Raw genomic sequence first — 22,965 nt, 5'->3', positions numbered from 1 at the left:
TGTCTCATAAGGAGTGTCATGGGCAGTGGGGTCCTTTGTGGCCTGGAGACCAACCCAGAAGTCTGAGCCAAAAGCCAGAGCTGAATAAAGACCCTCTTCCTCAAAGACAGCCTGCAACGGCCACAGAGTTGAGAGAGGCTGCTATGCTGAGTGCCTCAGAACCCGTCAGCATCCTTCCCAAGGGGTGGACAACACACAGCCTGCTGGGTGGAAAGACCCAGGCTTATACCTCAGCTCTGCTGCTGACCAACTCCCACTCTCTTATCTGAGATACAGGAGTGATACTTCCCCCACAGGAGTGTCACAAAGACTAACTAAGCACACAGTTCTAAAGCCAGTGCCAGGCAGGGCCCTGTGGGGTACCTGGGCACTGAGGTCTCTTTGTCATTTCTTATAGGCCAAACTCCAGGCTCCATGACCTCTTGGTTCCAACTGGCAGAACAGTTGCTAATCAAGGGAGGAACAGCAACATAACTACCTGAGGCAAGATTAAAGGGGCCCTAGAGGCTCATCAAGATAAGAGACTAGATCACCTGAGACCCTGCAAATCTTGCCAGCAACCCCACCCTTTAGAAACTGCAGAAGAAGGGATGAAGACTTCTACTGCCCTGATCCTTATCACACACTCCTGCCTGACTAGGTAACCTCTCCCTGGTCACCAGGGAGGGCGGCACCCTTCTTGAGCAGCTTGCCTGCTGTGTTCCTCCTTTGCTGCCAAAGTAATAAAGCCACGTTTTCCTTCTCCTCCATAACTCTGTCTCCGTATTTCTGTTTGAAATTGGTGCACAGACAGCCAAGATTTTGGCAACAAAACAAGGGCTGTTTGTATGTGGAAAGCCTAGTCAATAGTAAGAGCTAAGTTCTCGACTGTCTCCAACATCACCTTTACTCTTATAGTCAAGTCTGGCAGCACCTTGCTGTCCTATGGGCCTCCATCTCCAAGCACAGATGACCACCCCTTTCTCCTCTAAGTGACCCTTCTAGTGGCTCCCTGGGCCCTCCCCACCTCTTGTCATTCTATCCCACAGCACTTAACCAATTTCTCTTCCCCCACCATCCCTAAAGTCTGTAGTCCCCCAAAGTCTGCCTCCACCCCCTTCTCTCTTTGCCTTGAGCAGGAAAAGATGCTCACAGCTTCATGTTTGGTCCAGAGTCCCAGACTTCTACATCTATTCCTTCCTGGGCAGCTGCTCTTCAGGGACACCCAGAGCCCCCATGACCTGAGGACCCCTGAGCCAAACTCCCTCCCGAGCTTCTCCTTACTTCCCAGATTCCCTGGATCTGCCCACCTGGGCATCCTTCTAACCACTCTTACACACACACACTCACTCGAGTACCCAAGGCCCCTGCTGGATTTCTCTACACTCCTGCCCCAATTCCCCATGCACATGACAGCTGGCTCTTGGACTGATTTAAACTCCAGGGTCTCTGAAATAGGGACAGTCTCTAACTGTTTTCCCACACTGGGAACCATGGGACAGCCTCTGGGTCAGGCAGTGACCAGTCCCTCCCGTGTGGACTCAGAAATGGCCTGCAGCAGCCCAGGTCAGCATGCCAGTTCTATCAATTTCAATCCCAGGTAGATAAGCCATCTGAAAGTGAAGTCGCTCAGTCGTGTCCGACTCTTTGCAACCCCACGGACTGTAGACTACCAGGCTCCTCTGTCCATGGGATTTTCCAGGCAAGAGTACTGGAGTGGGTTGCCATTGCCTTCTCCAGAGGATCTTCCCGACCCAAGGATTGAACTCGTGTCTCCTGCATTGAAGGCAGATTCTTTACCATCTGAGCCACCAGGGAAGTCCAAAGTAGGGCTCGTCCAGGATTTGAACCCAGGACCTCTCGCACCCTAAGTGAGAATCATACCCCTAAACCAACGAGCCACTAATCTACCTGGGATAGAAGGAAAATTCTTGTTCCTCTGGCAGATCTAATCTGTTCTTGTCACTCACCCTTGCCTGACCTTCCAGACTCCCTGGGACAGGGCAGAAAGAAGGAAGCCCTCCTTTTATGCAGGGACAGAAAATCTCCAGGTCTTCAGGAAAGCAAGGTCAAGCTGGGTTCAGATCCCTGGCCCTCAAGCCAGATGCATCTCTCAGGCTGGAGCAGACAGGCAGCAGGTTGCTGGAGGGGAGGGCAGTGGTGGCTCCATCTAACATCTGCTGCTGTCTCTTACTGTGCTCAAAGGTCATTTTGGAGGTGACGGGATTTTCTGCTTGACCTGTTAAGATCCTAGAAGAGAGGGAGGAGGAGGAGGCGGGTGGGAGGTAGGCGGGGCCTCCAAAGCTGTCTCTTGGGACATTCCAGGCCTGCAGGAGCTGTTCTGCCAGGAGGAGATTTAAGTGCTCCTTCCTCCCTCTGGATCCCAGCTCTCAGAGCCTCAGGAGACTCTGCCCTTTGAGGTGCATTTCCCTCAGAAGGTCATCATGGCCAACAACAAGGGGTGCTGGAAGTGGGCCATTGTGGGTGGTGTCAGTGCGGTTCTGGTGTTCGCCATCGCGATGATCGTGGTCTTCTCGCTGCAGAAACACACCGTCCCGCCAGGTAGGAGCCCCCAGCTGCGCCATCTGGCTGTCTCCCCACCCCTCATTCCTTCGCCGCATAAGGCTCTGTCCCCGCTGGCCCCTGCCCTCCTCCCCATTGTTGCTGCTCTCCAGTCGCTGAGTCGTCTCTGACGCTTTGCGACCCCATGGACTGCAGCACACCAGGCCTCTCTGTCCTTTACTCTCTCCCACAGCTTGGTAAAAGTCATGTCCTTTGAGGCTATGATTCTATCCAACCATCTCATTCTCTGTCGTCCCCTTCTCCTGCCTTCCATCTTTCCCCTCATCAGAGTCTTTTTCAGTGAGTACTTCTTCACAGCAGGTGGCCAAAATACAGGCATTTCAGCTTCAGCATCAGTCCTCCCCATGAGGGTTCAGAGTTGGTTTCCTTTCGAATTGACTACCAAGACTTATCCTCCATCCACAGCTCTATTTGCCCCTCCCATCACCAAGCCCACCAAGATTTGATCTCCAAACAACAGTTTCATTAACTTTGTTTCCCCTTCCTCCTTTACCAGGCTTCAGCTATCCTTCCATGCTCCCAGATGAACTCTCCTTGGAAGTCACTCAGGCATCACAAGCTCGGCGGGCTGGGCTGAACTTACCCTCACACCCCTGCACCCTCTCCTGATGAAGGGCCTTCCATCCACATGGGGACCTGGGAGCAGCCTCCTCTCCTTCTGCCTCATGCCTGTATCTTCAGCCGGTGCCTCGAGGCTTCTTCCTTCCCATCCTCTATCTCCATTCCTTGCTCACCCTAACCTCTCAGCTCCCCCTCTCCTGCTGGAGCCCCGCCTCAGCCCGCCCCTTCCCACACAGTCTCTGCCACCAGCCTGCTCTCACCAATCCATGCTCGCCCTGCCACTGAGGAGCACTTTCTAAACACAACCTTTCTTGCTATCTCCAGCACATACCCTCCCTTTTTTTTTGCCAGCACCCAGGGTCCTTTACAACCAGATCACAGCCCTCTTTTCCAATCTTGTCTTATCTCATTTCTCTGCATCTGTACCAAAGCAATGGCCATTCTTTTATGCAACCACACATTTCCTATGGCCATACCTTTGCATATACTCTTCTTTCTGTCTGTAATAACCTAGTCCCCTTTTGGTTAAATTTACACACCCATCCTTCTAGGTCTCCCTTAAATGTTCCCTTATCAATGAACTTTCCAAGGTCCCCAGGCTGGTCCAGAGCATCCTTGTGCTCAGGACCCCACATGTTTCTCTCTCACAGCACTGATGACTCTGGGGTCCACTGTCTATGCTAGATGGCAGGCTGGGCATGGCCCTGGGGCCCAGAGAGGGTTAGTAGGATATACAGACAAGATTCCTGGGCTTGGGCAAGAACTGATGCTAACAGCCTCCTTGGCCTTGATTCCAGGCTGTGAACAAGATGGGACCTGCCGCTCTGATGCAGACATGCTGGACTACCTGCTAAGCATGGGTCAGATCAGCCAAAGGGATGGCCTGCTGGTCACCTGGTACCACGGTGCCAACAGCAAGGAGCAAATGAAGGCTGCCCTCAGCAGTAAGTCCAGTTGCCAGGATGGGGCAGGCTGGGGCAGAGGTGGAGAAGATGGAGGGAGGGTGGAGGCAGGGCTAAGACAGCATTACCTGTGAGGTAGCATCAGGATGGGTATGGCCGCGTTCTTGCCATCATCCACTTGAGAAAGTGAGGGCTCACTGGTTATGTGACTGGCTCAGGTTGTAGGGAGATGTATGGGTCCAAGGTCATATCTTGCTGTCATCTTTTCAAGGTGAAAGGAAGGGGCCCCAAATTTGTGCACTCTTCAGAAGGGAGTTTCAGATTCAGTGGCTCTGGTGTGGGACCTGAGAAATTGCATTGCTAGTAAGTTTCCAGGTGGCACTGCTGTTGTGAGCCCGGGATTACACTTTGAGAACCACTGCTCTACCCAAAACCCTGTTTTAGGGAAGTTAGATCCTGAGTGGGAGAGGGTCTTGTCCATGGTCACGCAGTAGGTCTGAAGCAGAACGAGACCCAGGCTTCTGGCGCTTACCTCCTGCAGAGTCACCACAGGGGGCCTGGGAGTAAGAGACAGGGAAAGGTTTGCTGAATGAATGAATGAGTCCTTAGACTTCTTGGGGAGGCAGGCTTGGTGGTCAGCAGAGGGGAGGGCTTCCACAGGCTGGGTGGAGCCAGTTTGCTACTGCTTCAGGATTCCGAGGCTAATGGTCAGACTTGGGTGAGAAGGAGGAATAGAGAACCCTGGCAAGAGGGAGAACTCTTATCTGAGAGATAAGGCCTGAGGGAAGGCAAAGAGGCTCTGCCAGCCCCAGGCTCATCTCAGGTAAGTCCCAGGGCAGCAGATAAGGATCAGGCCCCACCAAGTTGTGACCTTGGCCAAGAAGAAAGCTAAGGGCCCCAAACAGGTGGTGCCCAACAACCAGAGTAACCAGTCAGTATAGCCACAGGGGTGGGAAGGACCTGAGGCCTTCCATAGGTCTATGGGAGGAGGGTAGCTCCACAGCTGGGGTAAGGATCCTGAGGGCAAGCAATGGTAGGCCGGAGTTAGGCTGGCGAAGTCATACCGGACATCTCTGTGGACAGGAGGGGCCAGAGCTAAGGCTTGGGAGGCAGACAGGAGTGGGCTCAAATTCTACATTTTACCATTTACCAAAGGAGTGGTTTGGGACAAGTGACTTCACCATCTGCAGCTCAAACCACTTCCTCTGCCAAAAGTGGACTGGTAGGATGAAACCAGGGCACTTTTGGTCATGAAAAAGGTCATTATTAGTAATTATGCTGAAACAATAGGAATACCCCAGACTGAGTGATTTACTCCACGTAGATGATGATTGAAACACAGCGTATGCAACACAATGGATATTTTATTATTTACCTCTAGTAAGTGATGGAAAGGGGGCACAGAGGAGTCAAGTAACCTGTGCAAGGTCACACAGCTTGCAAGTATTAAAGCGGGGACTGGAAGCTGGCAGCCTTGGGTACAGGGTCTGCACGCGGAGCCATGGTGCCCCTCCTCCCGGATGTGATGTGTAGAGCTCATGGCGGGGCGGGAGGGAGGGCCTGGGGACTTCCTGTGGGCTCCCTGTGGAGAGCAGCACTCCTCACTTGTCTGCATTGCTTAGGACCAGGGCTCCTACTGGAGCTGCAGGAACATGAATCTTCCCTCATCTCCTCTTCCTCACACCCACCCCCTGCCTCCCAAACAAGTTGTCTCCCAGATTCAGGATCTGGAAGGCCCCAAACAGGTGTGAATGGCCGTGCAGGAGGAAGCTGGATCCAGGTGCTGATCGCAAGGAGGCAGGTTAGGTCCATCCATCTTTAGCCCCCTCACTGAGCATTTGCTGGGTCCCTGCTCTGCACCCAGCTCAGGAAGAGGTGTAGAAATGAGCGAGATGCGGTCCTGAGTTCAGGGGCTACCAGCATCTCAAGGGAGGCAGCCGGTGCAGGTCAAACAAGGCAGCAGCTTCAGAGACTCACCGGGACTGAGACCTGGGTTCCAGCCCTGGCTCCCTCCCAGTGTACCGCCACCTTCCCCAGACCGGACTTGGCCCATTTTAGATGGGGAAGGAGACCTCTCAGCATCCATTCTCTTTAGCTACCCTCTTATCTGCCCAGCTACCCACCTGGGCCCTGACTTCTCTGGGCCTTGCTGGGCCCCAAACCCCTCTGGATCCCTCTCTCAGCATTCCTGGGTAACCAAGTTAAGACAAGAAAACCATAGAAATAAAAGTTACCTTCATATAGCCCTTCACAGTTTACAACCTGTTTTTTTTTTTTAATTTTTATTTTTTTAATACAACATAATTTATGTCCATGTGCTGTAGTTAAAGGCCAGAGAGATTCATCCCCACCTTGCCAGTGAGGACACCAAGGATTCCAGAGCACTGGGCCAGAGATATAATATGAGGATGAAATGGGACAGTGCAAAGTACCTGAAACAGTGCTGGGGACAGCCTGGCACTCAGCGTCCTCTCGCTTCTGGAAATCCAGACACCTAGGCTTCAGAGAAATTTACAAAAATTCTCTGCAACTGTGTGCAAGCTCTTTTACTTTTCTGGACCTGGGCTCATTGAACTTGACTTTTTTCTCTTTTGGCTGCACTGTGAGGCCTGTGCAATCTTAGTTCCTTGACCAGGAACCAAACCTATGCCATCTGCACTGGGAGGACAGAGTCTTAGCCACTGGACCACCAGGGAGGTCCCTGATCTCAGCTTTTTCTATCGTTCATTTATCCAGTCTTTTACCATCCAACAAACATTTCTGAAGCTCCTTTTTTAGGCCTGGTACCATCTTGGCACTGGAAATCCCAGTGATGGGAGCCATAGATCTGGAGCCTGCTCCTAGCCCTCAGGCTCAGGAAGGATGGTGCTATATGAGTAGTTACCTGGGGGCTGTGCGCTCAAAGGATAAGCTGTCAGCCTGACTTTGACTGATTGTGTGGTTTAGGGATGGCCTCCTTGATATTTTAAGCCAACACCCACAAATGAGCTGGAGGTGGCCTAGTAAAACTGGGGGGAAGAGTGTTGCCATGGCAACAGCCAGGTGTAGGAGCCCAGAGATGGGAGACAAGATATTTAAGATTTGAGGCTCAAAGTGCGGTCTGTGGACCAGCAGTCTGGGCATCACTGGGGAGCTTGGTAGGTGTCTTGGGCCCCACCCCAGATCTACTGAGCAGAACTTGCATTTGAACAGTTCCTGGGTGGTTTGTGTGCACACTGATGTTGGAGAAACAGGAGTGGATGGAAGCTAGTTATTGAGGGAGAGAGGGACTCGAGGTGAGAGGGCAGTTTGCCAGGCCTGGTCCTACAGGACCTCACAGACTATGGGCAGGCATTTGGATTGGATTCTCAGGACTAAAGCCAGAGCTGTTTCGAATTTTTAATAGAAGTAACACAATCAGGTATAGGTGAATGGACTTTGAGGGGAGCAGGGCTGCAAGTATAAAACAGAAGAGGTCCCTCTGATGCCAACTGTCTGTGATGGATCAGGCGCTCATAGTGACTCCACCCAGGCTTTACTCTACTCCTTGGTCAGACAGCCTGGCCTGCTCTTGCCAGCCTGCTTTGCACTCAAAGTCCTTGACTCTCTCCTGGACTGAACTCTCCTAATGGGTATCACACAGCCACTTCAGGAGTTAACTGTATGCATTTAAAAGACAAAAACTAACAACCCTCAGTGCCCTTAAGGGTTCCCAGAGATGACCAGCTTACATACTTCTGGCAGGCATATGAGTCACAAGAATTTTTCTAGATAGTAATTTGATAATATGGGCTTTAAAAACGATACAGCGGCCTTCCCTGGTGGTATAAAGAAGGCTGAAGGTAGAAGAATTTATGCTTTCAAACTGTGGTGCTGGAGAAGACTCTTGAGAGACCCTTGGACTGCAGGGAAATCAAACTAGACAATCCTAAAGGAAATCAACCCTGAATATTCACTGGAAGGACTGAAGCTGAAGCTCCAAAACTTTGGCCACCAGATGAGAGAGCCTGCTTATTGGAAAAGACCCTGATGCTAGGAAAGATTGAGGGCCAGAGGAGAAAGAGGCGACAGAGGATGAGATGGTTAGATGGCATCACTGACTCAATGGACATGAGTTTACGCAAACTCTGGGAGATACTGGAGAGGAAATCTTGGCATGCTGCAGTCCATGGAGTCATAAAGATCCACACATGAGTTAGCGACTGAACAAGGACAGTGGATAAGAATCCATTGGATCCAGGGTTTAGGAAGGAACATGCTTTGGAGCCACTAAGCCCATGTGCTACAACTACTGACCTGAGAGTTTTTGGACTCGCAAGTCAGCACTACAGAGGCTGCGTGCTGGAACGACTGAAGCCAGTGCAGTGCGCCTGGAGCCCGTGCTCCACAAGAGACGCCACTGCAGTGGGAACGCTGGGCACAGCGATGAAGAGCAGCCCCTGCTTGCAGAACTAGAGAGTCTGCTCCCAGCAACCAGAAATAATTCATCAAAAACAACCAAACGACCCTGCATGGCCCTGACGAACGTTCCTCAAGGCAGGGTAGAAAGTAATCAGGAAAATCAGAAAAAAAAGATGCATCCTTATTTGTTAGCAGCAAAAGTTTGGAGACTACTGAAATGTCCCAGGAAAGGTCGGGGAGTAGCTAACCGAAACAGGGGGACCACCCTCAATCAGGGCTTTTGTAGCTTTTTTTTTTTTAAGTGACACATAGAAAAGAGTGGTCTCAACTGTGTAAAAATTATAAAAACGGATGGAAATGTGGGTTAGTAACTCCCTTTCTGCTTTTCTATATTTTCCAAATGTTCTATGACTAACACTTTGAGGAAAATAGATTTGAAAAAGGAACTGATCGAGTTTGTCCTATTCACAGGCGATGTCATGGTCCTGGAGGCAGACATCACAACAGAAGGGCTCGGCACAGTCAACGAGACAGGAGTCGCCATCATGGCGCACCCCCCAGCCATCTACAGTGATAACACCGTAGAGCAGTGGCTGGAGGCTGTGCTGGCCTCTTCCAAGAAGGGTAAGGACTTCTCTCAGACCCTCCCTGGCTGCCAAGCCCTCTAGTACTCAGGCCACATGTGTAAGGGTTGCTCCACTAGGAGACAAGTCCAATCCCTATTAAGAGCTGCTCTTTGCCTGTTTCCCAGACCACTCTAGAGGCCTGGGCTCAGGGAAGATGGGTGAAACGAGGGATGTAAATGTGCAGGGTAAGCTGCAAAGGGCCAGACATGAGCATTCAGGCCCCCTGAATCCATGGAACTGGATACAACATGCTCAAAGCCAATTCCACCTTCCCCTCACATGTCTCTTTGCCAGTTACCAAAAGAATCCAGGCATCACCCTAATGCCTCTCCCTCATCCCCTGCATCTACTCAGCTGCTGCCTCTGCCAATTCTAACCCTGAACCCTACCCCCGATCCAGTCCCACTCACATCATCTTTCTCCTGGACCTCCTTCCTCACTGGCTTCCTGCCTCCAAACTCTACCAAGCACCTACCAGGGTGAGCTTTCCAAAATGCCAGCTGCTGTGTCACTTCCCTGCTTTAACCCTCCATGGCTCCCCATTGTCCTCAGGACAAATTATGATCTCCTTGGCCTGGCTTTCAACATCCTTCTCTAACTGGTAAAGAATCTGCCTGAAATGCAGGAGACCTGGGTTGAATCCTTGGGTGGGGACGATCCCCTGGAGAAGGTAATGGCAATCCACTCCAGTATTCTTGTCTGGGAAATCCCACGGACAGAGGAATCTGGGCTACCGTCCAAGGGGTTGCAAAGAGTCAGACACGACTGAGCAACTGACTCTTGCTAATTCCTCAGCCTCATCTTCTCTTAAGCCTTGTGTGGTTTAGGACCCTCTGAGCCTGCCTGTCCAAGAGTCACAGTTCCTTTTCATCAGATTCTTGGCAATACCTGCACCAGCCCCAAGTCCCAAGCCCTTAGCCATCATTTGCTTCTTCCCCTTCGGGATGAGGGATGGAAGAACACTCCTACACGGGCAAGTCTTTCTCTCCAGCAGAGCTCCGCCTGTTTGAAGCCTTCTTCACACCCACCCAGAATTCCGTCCCTGTCTTCCCTCCCACCCCTGACACACACAGCATACCTGCTCTCTGTCCCAGGAAGTCATGTCTTCTGTTTCCTTCTTCCTTGAGCACAAAGGACCAATTTCCCAAGCCCTTGGCCCTCTCCCCACAGGCATCAAACTGGACTTCAAGACCATCAAGGCTGTGGGCCCCTCCCTGGACTTCCTTCAGCGGCTGACAGAGGAGGGGAAAGTTCGAAGGCCTGTGTGGATCAATGCTGACATCCAGAGGGGTCCCAATGTGGGCATCTCAATAGAGGTCAATGCCACACAGTGAGTGTTTGCCTCTCTGCCCCGGCTTGTCCAGTCTGTTTCTTTCAACATCTGGTACAGCAGGTGCTCAGGGGACCTTTGCTGAGTTTTCCTCCAGCCTCACCAGGTCATCTGACCTCTGAGCCTTCACACATCCTGTTCCCTCTGCCTTGAATGCTCTTCCACCATTTCCTGGTGAACCAGCCATTACCTGCCCCAGAAACTTCCCTGACGTCCAAGGCTGCTGAGGACCCTCTCTCACACTTTCTCCTAACAGTCCTGATTTCACAAAGCTATCACTGTTGGATTACGGGTTTGTCCCCTTACTATAACGTTTATTCCTGGATGGCAAACAGTGACCAGGGCAACCCTGGTCTAGCAACCCAGGGCCTGCTAGAAAAGTCTAAAGCACTAACTCCTTTCCCAGCCTCCCCCTCCCACCCCCCAGCCGCCCCCCAGATCCCAGTACTGCCTGAAACAGCACTTAGGTAGCACCAGCTGCATGGTGCGCTCAAGTTTATAGAGGGCCACATGAAAGGAGAGAATATATCTGAGTTATCTTCCCATAGAAATGCCAGGTTAGGAGCCTTTTTTCTCACCGTTTTGCAGATAAGAAAGCAGACAATAATTGAGGCTCAATCTGTTGAATTTTATTATCTGTCACACGCATTAAGTAGTCTAGTTGTAGAGTACCATTTAACTCTTACAATGAGAATGAGGTAGGTACTATTATTTTTATTTTGTAATATAGGAATTATCTCACCGAAGTTAAATGACCTGCCTACATCTAATAATTGGCAGAGCAAACATATAAAGCCAGGTCTTTCCGACTCTAACCTCCAGCTGTCTACTGTCCATCTCCATTCATCCGTCCACCCATCCATCCATTAAACCATCTTTCCAACCAGTCAGCTAACAATACATCCACCCAGTATTTATCTAGTCTTTAACTGCGGTGCATTTGGAAAGCAGCAGTTTGAAAATGTAGTCAGTGGCCCAAGATTTTAAAAATGGATGATCTTGGAGTGAACGTTACTCAATCTGCGAGGTGGAGAGGGTGATATTTGTCTATTCAAATTTGTAAGAGTTCAAAATTTGAGTGACATTTTAAAATATCTGAAATTTCAGAGACTCTCACAGCTGGCAGCACAGATCCCACACCTGGGGATTGGATGCATCTCCTCATCCACATGAGGATGTTTGAGAAGCCCTGTCCTGCCTGAAAGGATGCCACTTTTTAAGAATCAACGAGGTTGTGTGAGCTGCCCAGGGTCATAGTCAGGACTCAGTCCCCTAACATGGGACTTTGAACAAGCCAACATGTGCTTCAGGACTGTGCTCTAACATCTAGATGCAATAGATCCTGCCTCTTCCGAGCACTCTGATGGGAACCCAGGAGATGAGGAAGGGGCTCTAAAAGACCAGCATCTTTGATTCTCTACAGGTTCCTGGCCTTGATCCAGGAGAAGTATCCTGAGGCAACCCTGTCTCCAGGCTGGACTACCCGGTACCTGCCCTTATTCCCAAATGGGACATATACCCGGGCCATGGTGGAGAAGATGCAGGAGCTGGTGGGAGCACTGCCCCAGAAGGTGACCTTCCCCGTGCGGGCCGTCATGGTCAGGGCGGCCTGGCCCCACTTCAGCTGGCTGCTGGGCCAATCTGACAGGTGAGAACGCCCAGGCCCCTGCCACTGCCCCTTCTCCCTCTAAACTCACTCCCGGGCCTCGAATCCCCAGGAAGATCCAAGATGCTGATGGTTAGAAGGGTCTTCATGATCATCTGGCCCAACCTCTGCTGGTGCTCACATCCTCTACAGTGCCCCTGCTTTCTGCTCATCCTCCTCTGGTAATGGGTAGCTATCACTTGAGGCAGCCTGTCCAGGGGAAAGTGTTGATTTTTTTCTGCTTATTTGTTTTGGGCCCCACTACACACCATGTGGGATCTTAGTTCCAAACCAGGGATCAAACCAGCAACCCCTGCGGTGGAAGCAGTCTTTCCCCCTGGACCACTAGGGAAGTTCCAGAAAGTGTTTATACTGAGAGGCAATTTGGCTCCCACAGCTTCCTCTCTTGGGAGCCAGCTACTCTTTGAGGGTGAACAGACTGCACCTATAGCCTCTGCCCCAATAGCTCTGTGGGACTGGGGGAGCCCACCCTCTCCCCCAACTCTGCACTGGCCCGAGCTGCCCAGCACCACCTTTCTCAGCCTCTCCCCACTGGAGGCCACTCCCTTCCCTCTCGATGTGTGCGTGTGTCAGCGACTCAGTCGTGTCCGACTCTCTGTGACCCCATGGACTGTAGCCCTCCAGGCTCTTCTGTTCATGGGATTCTCCAGGCAAGGATGCTGGAGTGGGCTGCCATTTCCTTCTCCAGTTCCTCTTCATGCCTGACCTCTAATCCAAGTCCCGCCCCCACCCCCCACCCCCACCCTTGCCCTTATCTCTTTCCTAAGTTGTTCAGTCTGAGTCTGGTCTGACTCTTTGGGACCCTATGAACTGCACCACGCTAGGCCTCCTTGTCCTTCACCACCTCCCAAAGCTTTCTCAAACTCACGTGCATTCAGTCAGTGATGCCATCTAACCATCTCATCGTCTGTTGTCTCCTTTTCCTCTGCCTTCAATCTTTCCCACTATCAGGGTCTTTTCCAATGAGTCAGCTCTTCGCATCAGGTGGCCAAAGCATTGGAACTTCAATTCTTCAGCATCAGTCCTTCCAATGAATATTCAGGACTGATTTCCTTTAGGACTGACTGATTAGATCACCTTGCTGTCCACGGGACTCTCAAGAGTCTTCAACACCACAGTTCAAAAGCATCCATTCTTTAGCACTCAGCCTTCTTTATGGTCCAACTCACATCCATACATGACTAGCGGTAAAACCATAGGTTTGACTATCTGGACTTTTGTCAACAAAGTAATATCTCTGCCTTTTAATATGCTCTCTAGGTTTGTCAAAGCTTTTCTTCCAAGGAGCAAGTGTTTTTTAATTTCATGGCTGCATTGCCCTTCTTTGGGACTTGAATGAAAACTGACCTTTTCCAGTCCTGTGGCTACTGCTGAGTTTTCCAATTTTGCTGGTATACTGAGTGCACCACTTTAATAGCATTTTTTAGGATTTAAAATTGCTCAGCTGGAATTCCATCACATCACCTCCATTAGCTTTGTTCATAGTGATGCTTCCTAAGGCCCATTTGACTTCACACTCCAGAATGTTTGGATCTAAGTGAGTGATCACATCATTGTGGTTATCCAGGTCTTTTTTTTTTTTTTTGTATAGTTTTTCTGTGTATGCTATTTTTTCTCTCTCTGTATTCTTGCCACCTCTTTTTAATATCTTCTGCTTCTGTTAGGTCCATACCATTTCTGTCCTCAATTGCACCCAAACGTATGAAATGGTCCCTTGGTGTCTCTAATTTTCTTGATCTCTAGTCTTTCCCATTCTTTTGTTTTCCTCTATTTCTTTGCATTATTCACTTAGAAAGGTTTTATTTCTCCTTGTTATTTTCTGGAGCTCTGCATTCAAATGGGTATACCTTTCTTTATCTCCTTTGCCTTCGCTTCTTTTCTCAGCTATTTGTAAGGTCTCCTCAAACAACCACTTTGCCTTTTTTGCATTTTTCTTGGGGATGGTTTTGATCACTGCCTACTGTACAATATTACAAACCTCCATCCATATTTCTTCAGGCCCTCTATCAGATCTAATCCCTTGAATCTACAGTCATTTTCACTGTATAATCATAAGGGATTTAAGTCTTACCTGAATGGCCTAGAGATTTTCCCTACTTTCTTCAATTTAAGTCTGAATTTGGCCATGAATTTATGATCTGAGCGACAGTCAGTGTTTTGCTAACTGTATAGAGCTTCTCCATCTTTGGCTACAAAGAATATAATCAATCTGATTTCAGTATTGACCATCTGGTGATGTCTGTGTGTAGAGTATCTCTTGTGTTTTTGGAAGAGGATGTTTGCTATGACCAGTGCATACTCTTGGCAAAACTATTAGCCTTTGCCTGTCTCACTTTGTAATTGCCTATTATTCCAGGTATTTCTAGACTTCCTACTTTTGCATCCAGTCCCCGATGATGAAAAGGACATCTTCTTTTTTATTCAATTTAGCTTCTTCAGCACTAGTGGTTGGGGCATAAGCTTGGATTACTGTGATGCTGAATGACTTGCCCTGGAAACAAACATTCAGCCATTTTTAAGACTGCACCCAAGTACTGCATTTCAGACTCTTTTGTTGACTATTAGGGCTACTCCATTTCTTCTAAGGGATTCTTGCCCACAGTGTAGATATAATGCTCATCTGAATTGAATCCGCCCATTCCCATCCATTTTAGTTCACTGATTCCTAAAATGTGTCTTTGTGGGTCCTTTTTCCTAACAGAGGGTCCACAAATAGACAGTCCAAGTGGGGAGGCAGAACAGTCCATCTCCCTTCCTTCTTAGCCTCTGCCCTCAGTCAGGGTTCCCAAGGCCTCCCCACCTCAGCTCAGGGTCACTTCTGAGCATGAAGGAGGGGCTAAGGGCTGCTGGCCCCAAGGAGGCTCTGAGCTGGTTCTCTGGACCCCAGGTACACCCTCACGATGTGGCAGTCCGCCTCGGACCCCGTGACAGTGGACGACCTCCTCTACATCCGGGACAACACCGCCACCCACCAAGTCTACTATGACCTCTTTGAGCCTCTCCTGTCACAGTTTAAGCAGCTTGCCAGTAGGGAGGGGTCTCGGGAGGGTGGGAAAGGGTGGTGGGGTGGATTCTGCACAGGGCAGCACCTAGTAAATATGGGAGCAGAGCTCGGTGGGGCAGGCCAATGAAAGGGGAAAATCCTATGTGAGATAGGACAAAGGAATCATTTGAAGCATACATTGTATGCCAGACCCTGGGATGGAATGCTAAGCTCCATAGATCCGTGAAGCAGAGGTTCCATTTTACACATAGATAAACAGAACAGTTACATAATTTATACAAAGCTGTCCAGCTTAAACGTGGCATAGCTCCTACTGGAAACAGCAAATTCCAAAACCCAGATGCTTCCCCTTGCAGTAGAGTCCCTCCGAGGGTTGCTCTAGCATTTCAGAGAACGGCTCCTCCCCTGTACCTGCTAATCAATGATGCTTGTTCCTTTGTCCAAAGCCCCTGTTCCCTTGACTCCAAACCTAGGAGAGCCTGCAATCAGGCCATCTCAAGGGGGCCCATCAGACCCAACATTCCTGCTCTGAGAGCCATCTAGGTGAGGGGGAGGAATACCAGCTTTGGGGCCCGACTGACTTGGCTCCATCAGGCTCCAGTCCCAGCAACCCTGCCCACTAGCTGTAGGACCCGGGGCAAGTCACCCGTCATCTACAAAACAGGGAACTCCAGCTCCCTGGAACTTTGCTGTGAGGCTTAGAGAGGACTCATGGTGTACAGAAGGCCTCCGTGACTGGTGGCCTCTTCATCTTGGCAATCTGACCCACAGTGAATACGTCACGGAAGCAAAGCTACTACACTGGGGGCAGCCTGATCCCTGCTCTCCAGCAGCCCGGGGACCAGGGTCTGAGCGTGGAGTGGCTGGTTCCTGACATCCAGGGCAATGGAAGCACAGCAACAGTGCAGCTCCCAGGTAAGGTCTGCCTGCAGCCCCTGTGCTCCTAGCTCGACTGCAAGGGTTACCTCGGGAAGCTACTCAGGTCTCTGTTACCATAGCAACACGGCTGCAAGGTGGGGGAGCAGTGTTGTCAAAAGTAGGGGGCCCCTGGCTTTTGGACTACCACTTATGAGGCTTCGGTCACATGGTGCTGCAACAGAGGCGGGCACAGGCCTCAGCTGAGCTAGCGGCTCACTGGGCCATTCTGATGAGCCCCAGGCACATTCACAAAGCAGCCCTTCACCTGGAACCCAGACCCAATCAACAGACCCCATTACCTCCTGCTGTCCCTTTACCTTCAGCAAGGGCCTCTGACACCCCATGAGAGCCCTAACCCCAGACACTGTTGCCTCCACTGCCTCTTGCAGACCGAGAAGGCATGATCCTGCTGGACGTGGGCCTCCAGAAGCCTGCAGCTGGGGACCCCGTGCCCATCGTCTGCACCCCAGATGGCCGTGCCCTGGCGCTGGAGTCCTGCCTGCAGCAGCTGGCCTCGCACCCCGGACGCTGGGGGGTCCATGTGCACATAGCAGAGCCCACCGCCCTGCGGCCAGCGCTGGCTACGCTGGCCACCCTCTCTGCCCTCGGCCGCCTGTCTAGGCCTGTGTGGGTCGGTGCCACAGTCTCCCACGGGAGTTTCAGGGTCCCTGGCTACGTGACTGGCAGGGAGTTGCTTACAGCTGTGGCCGACGTGTTCCCCCATGTGACGGTGGCACCAGGCTGGCCTGAGGAAGTGCTGGGCAGTGGCTACAGGGAACAGCTGCTCACAGATATGCTGGAGCTGTGCCAGGGCCTCTGGCAACCCGTGTCCTTCCAGCTGCAGGCTGGGCCTCTGGGCCAGAGCCCCGCTGGAGTCGTGGCCCGGCTGCTGGAGGCTTCTCCCCGGGCCACGGTCACGGTGGAACACAGCCCTGGCCGGGGCCTCTATGCGTCTGTGCGGGCAGCGCTGCTGGCAGCCAGGGCCGTGAAGAAGACCCGAGTCTACTACAGGCTACCCCAGAGCTACCGCCAAGACTTGCTGGCGGATGTTGGCACACACTGAGCACCCAGGTGGCCTGGTGGACCCCAGCTTCCCACGGAGTGGCAGGAAGGAATAAATGCCTCTGCTTCTTCAGTGCACTGCACGCATGTCCTTGGGGCAGGATGGAGTGGGCATGGACGTCAGGTGGCCAGGGACGATGCTTAGAGGGTCTGGAGGCTGGGGGCCAGGTCGTTCCGGTTGTCCAAGAGGAACTGTTCACAAGCCTTGAAGGTGGTGTAGAACTCAGAGGAGAGGCCGGTCACATTGGTGGTCACGTACTTGAGAACGCCCGGGGTGGCCTGGTTGTAGTAGGACACCTGCAGGCCGGGCAGCCACACCCAGGAGGAGGGGGTGGGGGTGGTAAGAGGGCACTGAGTGGGCATGAAGCAGGCAGTTGGCATCTTTGTGTCCAGCTCTTTGGGACCACATGAACTTGTAGCCCTCCTGGCTCCTCTGTCCATGGCCTTCTCCAGGCAAGAATACTGGAGTGGGTTGCCATTTCCTTCCCTGGAGGATCGTCCTGACCCAGGGATAGAAGTGGGGTTTCCGCATTGCAGGCAGATTATTTACTGTCTTTAGGCACCATGGGAGCCCAGTCACCTGCTAGGAAGGCAGCAAATACCAGCAGCACCTGGGGCCTTTGAGGACTGCATGACTGGTGGGCGTGACCTATAGCTGGACTGTCCTGACCCCTCCTCTGGGTGCTGACAACCCTGGCTTCCCTCTGTCGCCACACACTGTACTCTCATCATGTGTGTCCCCTCTCTAGCCCAGAAGGTCTGGAGGACTGGGTCTCCAGAGCCAAGCCTAAAACTCCTTTAAATGAAGGTGCTACCGTTAGAATATGGCTTCCCAGGTGGCTGTAGTGGTAAGGAATCTACCTGCCCATGCAGCAGACCCAGGGGACCACGGTTTGATATCAGGGCTGTGAAGAGCCCCTAGAGAAGGAAATGGCAACCCACTCCAATATTGTCTGGAAAAATCCCATGGACAGAGGAACGTGGCAGGCTAGAGTCCATGGTGTGGCAGAATAAGCCCTTGTCAGCAAATCTGCAGCAAGCAGTTAGAACAATCCCAGGGAACACTAAGTTAGCAAATGTCCAAGTCGCTACATGGGGTGTCTCAGATTCTAACAGCTGCTGTGATCTGAGGAAGGGGCAGTGAGTTTCCCAGCTAGCCCACTTTCAGCCAGCCAGGTAACTCTGAGTTTCATGGGCCCTGAGGGCCTTCCTAGACATGAAAGGGGTACATAAGAAGATGGAGTTTTAGTGACTTTGCTGTAGCTCAAACAGTAAAGAATCTGCTAGCAATCCAGGAAACCAGGGTTTAATCCTTGGGTTGGGAAGATCCTCTGAAGAACTACTGCAATCCACTCCAGTATTCTTGCCTGGAGAATCCCATAGAGGAGCCTGGCGGGCTACAGTCCACGGGATTGCAAAAATACAATTGAGCAACTAACACACAGGCCTGGTTCAACTGTGTCCTTGGACTTGTCTCTGCACAGATTAGGTCTTATTGAAGGCTCCTTTTCTAGGCCCTGATATTCTTAGGCTCCCTACAGCTGGAAGAGAGCTTACTGGCCAGTGAGAGTGCTGAGGTCTGGACAGGGCTGAGCTCTGGACACAAGTGTGGCTTTGGGGTGAATTTGGGTGGGAGGGGCAATGAGACACTAGGCCTCACCTTGGTTAACTGGTCCCCCTCGCGCCAGAAGCAGAAGCCTGAGCAGACAGTCTCCCCACGCCGGTACTCTGGGCTCTTGCGGTGCGTGGGCAGTGTAACTGACCTCAGCGCAATGACATAGGGTTCCCTGTATGGAAGAAGTGTGCAGAGGGGGCACGGGAAAGGGTCAGGGCAGCTTCCAGAAGCCCCCTCCAGCACTGACCAGGGCCCTGCTGCAGGGATGCCCTCGCCAGAGTCTAAGGCACACAGCCTGGCTCCAGGTCAAGCTGCAAAGGAGGTTCTAGACAGGAGGTGCCTGTGGGTGAGTAGTTCTGAACCCACCAGATACCAGCATGACTGCACTGTGGACCTTCTGGAAACATTCTCCACCTCCCTCTCCCCGCCCCGGGGAAGCAGTGCTGCACTTTGGATTTTCGTGCTTCATCTTTTTGCCTGTCTCTAGCACAAGTGATGCCATTTCTCCAGCATCCTCACCACGGTGCAGCTGGGAGCCTTACCACCCTTCAGGCAACATGGGGCTTTCAGAGGCTGGAGGCCAAGGAATGGGCCATGTGAGAGTTGGCCTGTCTGTGACCTGGGGCAAGGCACCCTCACCACACCAGGGACAGAGACCACCCTGCTTTAGAGCATGAGTGACCGCAAAGGGCAGTATGTCCTCTTGTTCTCCATTCTACCCATAGTAAGACCACGGCCACCGATCTTACGCTGAGGTCCTGAGGCCATAGGAAAGAGGGCTGACTCTACCTGGATGTCCCCTCCCTGGGGAGGAAGATGAACCTGCCCACCTCCCAGCCCAGCAGGCATGCACGCACCCGATGTCACAAGGCTTCCGTCGAGAGGCCAGAATGATGAAGTCCTGGGGCTTGGGGTCACCACCGAGGGCGGGGCTGATGACATGGTAGATGGCATCATCCTCATCCACCTGCTGCACTAGCTCCACGCTCCTGTGCGGAGTCCACAGGGGTCACAGAGGCTCCGTGTGTGACAGCAGGGTTGACCCAGCCACTCCCCTGCCCCCATGCTTCAGCCACCCTGAGCACATGCTTGGGGGATATATCACCCCCAGACCACTCAACAGGGACCACAGGAAGGCAGAAAAGCCTGGCCAAAGGGGACATACACATCTGGGCTCGCAGACACATACACAAGCAAACAAACCCCACTTGTGGGCACACGTGCAGAAACACATGGACACCCCCTGATGCACACACAGTACTATAGATGTCTGTCTGTGTCTGTGCAAATGCACATACATGGATGTGTGATGATTTAGTAACCATGCTGAATACTGAGTGAGTGCCCACTGTGCCAGGCACTGTTCCAACAGCTTACAGGTACTATCTCCTTTAACGTCACATCAGCCCAAGCAGCTGGCACTCTGAGTATCCCCATTTAATAGACGAAGGGACTGGGACTCAGAGAAGTAACTCACCCATGGCCACAGAGCTAATAAGGAAGCAGGTCTGGGATGTGCACAGGTTGGGTGCCAGAGCTGTGCCCCTCAGATGCGGGTACACTACACACATGCGCCCAGGTAGACACACCCAGGCTTATACCAACACACACTCACAAGGACATCCTCGCAGAGACACAACTTATCCAAACCTGCCACTTTCCCTTCACATATCAACATGAAGAATTGGTAAGCTTGGTAAATTGAACAAACTGGACATTCTCTGAGCTACCCTGAGTCTGGGAGGAGTTCCCACCTACCCCCTCCACTTCCCAACCACCTCCCCAAGCTGCACCCAAGCTCCTCTCAGAAGGCAGAACTCAGTTTGAAAACCTCTGATCTACCCCTATGTGCAAATACATACCCACACCTCAAGTACCCATTTTAAGAGGAGGGAAACTGAGGCCCAGGAAGGACATGACTGGCCCATGGTGACATAGTTAGTTGGGCCAGGCCCTCACCTCCAATTCCAGGCTCAGTCCCTTCCCTGAAGGCTTGGAATACCCATGACTCAGATACTCACCTAACACATAACCATAGCACCTGCCCTACCATAATCCACCCCTAGATAAAGCCAGCAAGGGGCCCAGAGCAGTAGGGGATGGCTCAGCAGGAGGAGACACCTCAGGGCCCCTTCCCCACCCCCACTCCCCTGTACCCCCGCCCTCCGGCACCCACCGGCAGTGCTTGTCCCACTCGGGCCTCCGGCGGAGGTCAGAGAGCAGCAGGAAGGCCTGGGCTGTGTCCACGTGCACCAGCATCTCCATGTGGAAGGAGAGGAACTTGTCCTCCTCTAGAGTGTACAGGCGGACCTGCTCGGGACAGAGGGCAGCCTCGTTCCCTTGTCTCCTCCTCAGACTGTGCTGGAGACCTGGGCTGGAAGTCAGGGCTGCGCTGATTGCTGTGTGTCTGTGAACAAGTGACTCAACCTCTCTGAGCCTCGGTGGCAGCCCCGTGAAAAATGGGAGAATCAGCGCAAAGTGGATAGAAAGGTGTCTGAAGAAGCAGGGACTTCATGGACAAGCCCACTAGTCAGATGGAATGGTACTTGATGTGAAACGGAACGCACTCATCCCTTCCCACAGGTGAATGCACGGTGCCTAAGGAACTTCGTCAAAGGCTACATTCTGCACGACCCCCTTTACTGCACGTTCTCAAACAGACCGAACGAAGGCACGGAAAACTGGCCTGTGGTTTCCAGGGACTGGAGTGGGAAGAGGCTTGATCACAAAGGAGCCAGAGAAATGGGGGTTTATGGAAATGCTCCATATCTTGATTACTGTCGTGATGATGTAACCTCGTGTGTTTTCCACCCTAGCAGGATTACACACTAAAAGGGGGAGGTTTTACTGTATGTAAATTATGCCTCAATTTTTTAAATATTGAAAATTTTCTTTTTAAACATAAAAAGATAAAGAAGCAGTAACTAATGCAAAACCAGAATGGATCCTCAGAGCCAGGCATCCATCCAGCCACGGATGTCACTGTGGGGAAGTGACCCATCCCAGGACACAGGCAAAAGTGGCAGAGCTCAAGCCCCCCCTCAGCCCACCCTTGCCCCCAGCCCCCAGCCGAGCCACGCCAGGCCTTGACGGGTGGGCGTGCTTCTAAAACTGGTTGGTTTATGACTCTCCCAGGACCTTCTAGGGAACCCCCCTCTGACCTGAGTGGTTCGAGAGGGTTTCATGGCTCACAGTCAGCACCTCTGGCTGCTCAAAGGAGGAAGGAAAGCCGGGAGGCTGGGTCCGCTACCTGGTTGCTCTCTGAGGACAGCACCCAGTTGTCCTTGGCCACGAGCATCTTCAGGGAGGAGACGTTGTTGTAGCTCAGGCACACCTGCACGGACACACAGAACAGTCTCACCCTCCCCTCCTCGGGGGCTCCGTGCAAAGGCCCCTCTGATGGGTGGAGAGGAAGCTGCACATGAAGGAAGGAGCCCTGGGCTTTGGGAAGGAGACCTGGGCTGGGCCAGACTCCTCCTCCCCTTGGGGCCTCAGCTCGCTCCTGCCAAGCAGGGGGACACAGGAAAGCCCTGGCTCACCAGGCCAGTCTTGAGGCAGAGAATCCTGTCCCCTTTGGGCCTCCTCCAAGAAGGGAGGGTTGGGGGCCCCCAACAGGTCTGAAGGCTGTCCGCACAGAGCAGAAGGCCTTACCTGGTTGCTAGGATCCCAGGGGACAGAGAGGGGCATCTCCGCCTGCTTACAGGACACGATGTACTTCCTGGGAGAGAGGGAAGATGACAGCCTTGGTCCCTCTGGGGCCCACCTCTTGTCAGCAGGCTGACTGTGTGCCAGGCCCTGTGCTCAGGCCAGCAGGGTGGGAGGCACCCCTATCTGGCCAGGGAGATCTGGGTGGGCACACAGAAAACAGCAGCCGAGGACTCGCACACTCAGAGGTGGGGATTCGCAGGGAAAGGTGTAGACCCGTAACCCTTGCCTGAGTGACCTCACCCTTGTGCCTCAGTGTCCTCATCTGTAAAGTGGGATCAGTAGTCACACCTGCCCCCTCATGGGGTCATCAGGAGGAGAACAGCATTTGGCACATGGCTCCTCTGTCCATGGGATTCTCCAGGCAAGAATACTGAAGTGGGTTGCCAAACCCCTCCCTAAATGCACATTTCTCTTACTAACTTTAGATGGTAAACCCTGGTGCATTTACAGTACTTTCAGGCATGTAAAGTGCTTTGGTAGCAATCATTCACACCTGGATTTGCATCACAAGCAATTGCTCTCCTCCTCTCAGAGTCTTTCTCCATCTCCAAAATGGGCATCATCGTAATCAATGGGAGGGACACGAGATGTAAAATTGGCCACACCTGCCCGGGTTCAAATTCTCATTATT

The 22,965-nt window shown here is 52.2% G+C and overlaps 2 protein-coding genes across 3 annotated transcripts in view; one reads left to right on the top strand and one right to left on the bottom strand.

Moving 5' to 3' along the window:
* Positions 1-1,894: 1,894 nt before the first annotated feature.
* LOC138441497 (protein FAM151A-like) lies at positions 1,895-17,089 on the top strand. The gene is made up of 8 exons (XM_069592568.1): positions 1,895-2,541; positions 3,921-4,067; positions 8,877-9,029; positions 10,202-10,361; positions 11,785-12,009; positions 14,915-15,054; positions 15,803-15,946; positions 16,339-17,089. The coding sequence occupies exons 1-8, from the start codon at positions 2,424-2,426 to the stop codon at positions 17,010-17,012; spliced, it is 1,761 nt and encodes a 586-aa protein (XP_069448669.1). The 5' UTR covers positions 1,895-2,423; the 3' UTR covers positions 17,013-17,089.
* The window catches only part of ACOT11 (acyl-CoA thioesterase 11), a 56,687-nt gene continuing 47,519 nt past the window's right edge, over positions 13,798-22,965 (bottom strand). For both annotated transcript variants that reach the window (XM_069592544.1, XM_069592553.1), the window contains exons 11-16: positions 22,278-22,344; positions 21,877-21,960; positions 20,803-20,936; positions 19,484-19,615; positions 18,672-18,798; positions 13,798-17,308 (exon numbers count right to left, since the gene is read on the bottom strand). In XM_069592544.1, coding sequence (XP_069448645.1) covers positions 17,153-17,308; positions 18,672-18,798; positions 19,484-19,615; positions 20,803-20,936; positions 21,877-21,960; positions 22,278-22,344 — 700 coding nt within the window. In that variant the 3' untranslated portion in view covers positions 13,798-17,152. The remainder of the gene's footprint in view (positions 17,309-18,671; positions 18,799-19,483; positions 19,616-20,802; positions 20,937-21,876; positions 21,961-22,277; positions 22,345-22,965) is intronic.

Source organism: Ovis canadensis, chromosome 1 (genome assembly GCF_042477335.2).
Source record: "Ovis canadensis isolate MfBH-ARS-UI-01 breed Bighorn chromosome 1, ARS-UI_OviCan_v2, whole genome shotgun sequence".
NCBI lineage: Eukaryota > Metazoa > Chordata > Mammalia > Artiodactyla > Bovidae > Ovis > Ovis canadensis.
Note: the sequence above shows the minus strand (reverse complement) of the source record. Positions and strands in the feature narration are given on the sequence as shown.

Excerpts from the sequence above, each read along its gene's own strand:
- LOC138441497 (XM_069592568.1), top strand. The coding sequence starts at position 2,424 with ATGGCCAACAACAAGGGGTGCTGGAAGTGGGCCATTGTGGGTGGTGTC. Across the intron at positions 9,030-10,201 it reads GCTGGCCTCTTCCAAGAAGG|GCATCAAACTGGACTTCAAG; the intron begins GTAAGGACTTCT and ends CTCTCCCCACAG. Across the intron at positions 15,055-15,802 it reads ACAGTTTAAGCAGCTTGCCA|TGAATACGTCACGGAAGCAA; the intron begins GTAGGGAGGGGT and ends TCTGACCCACAG.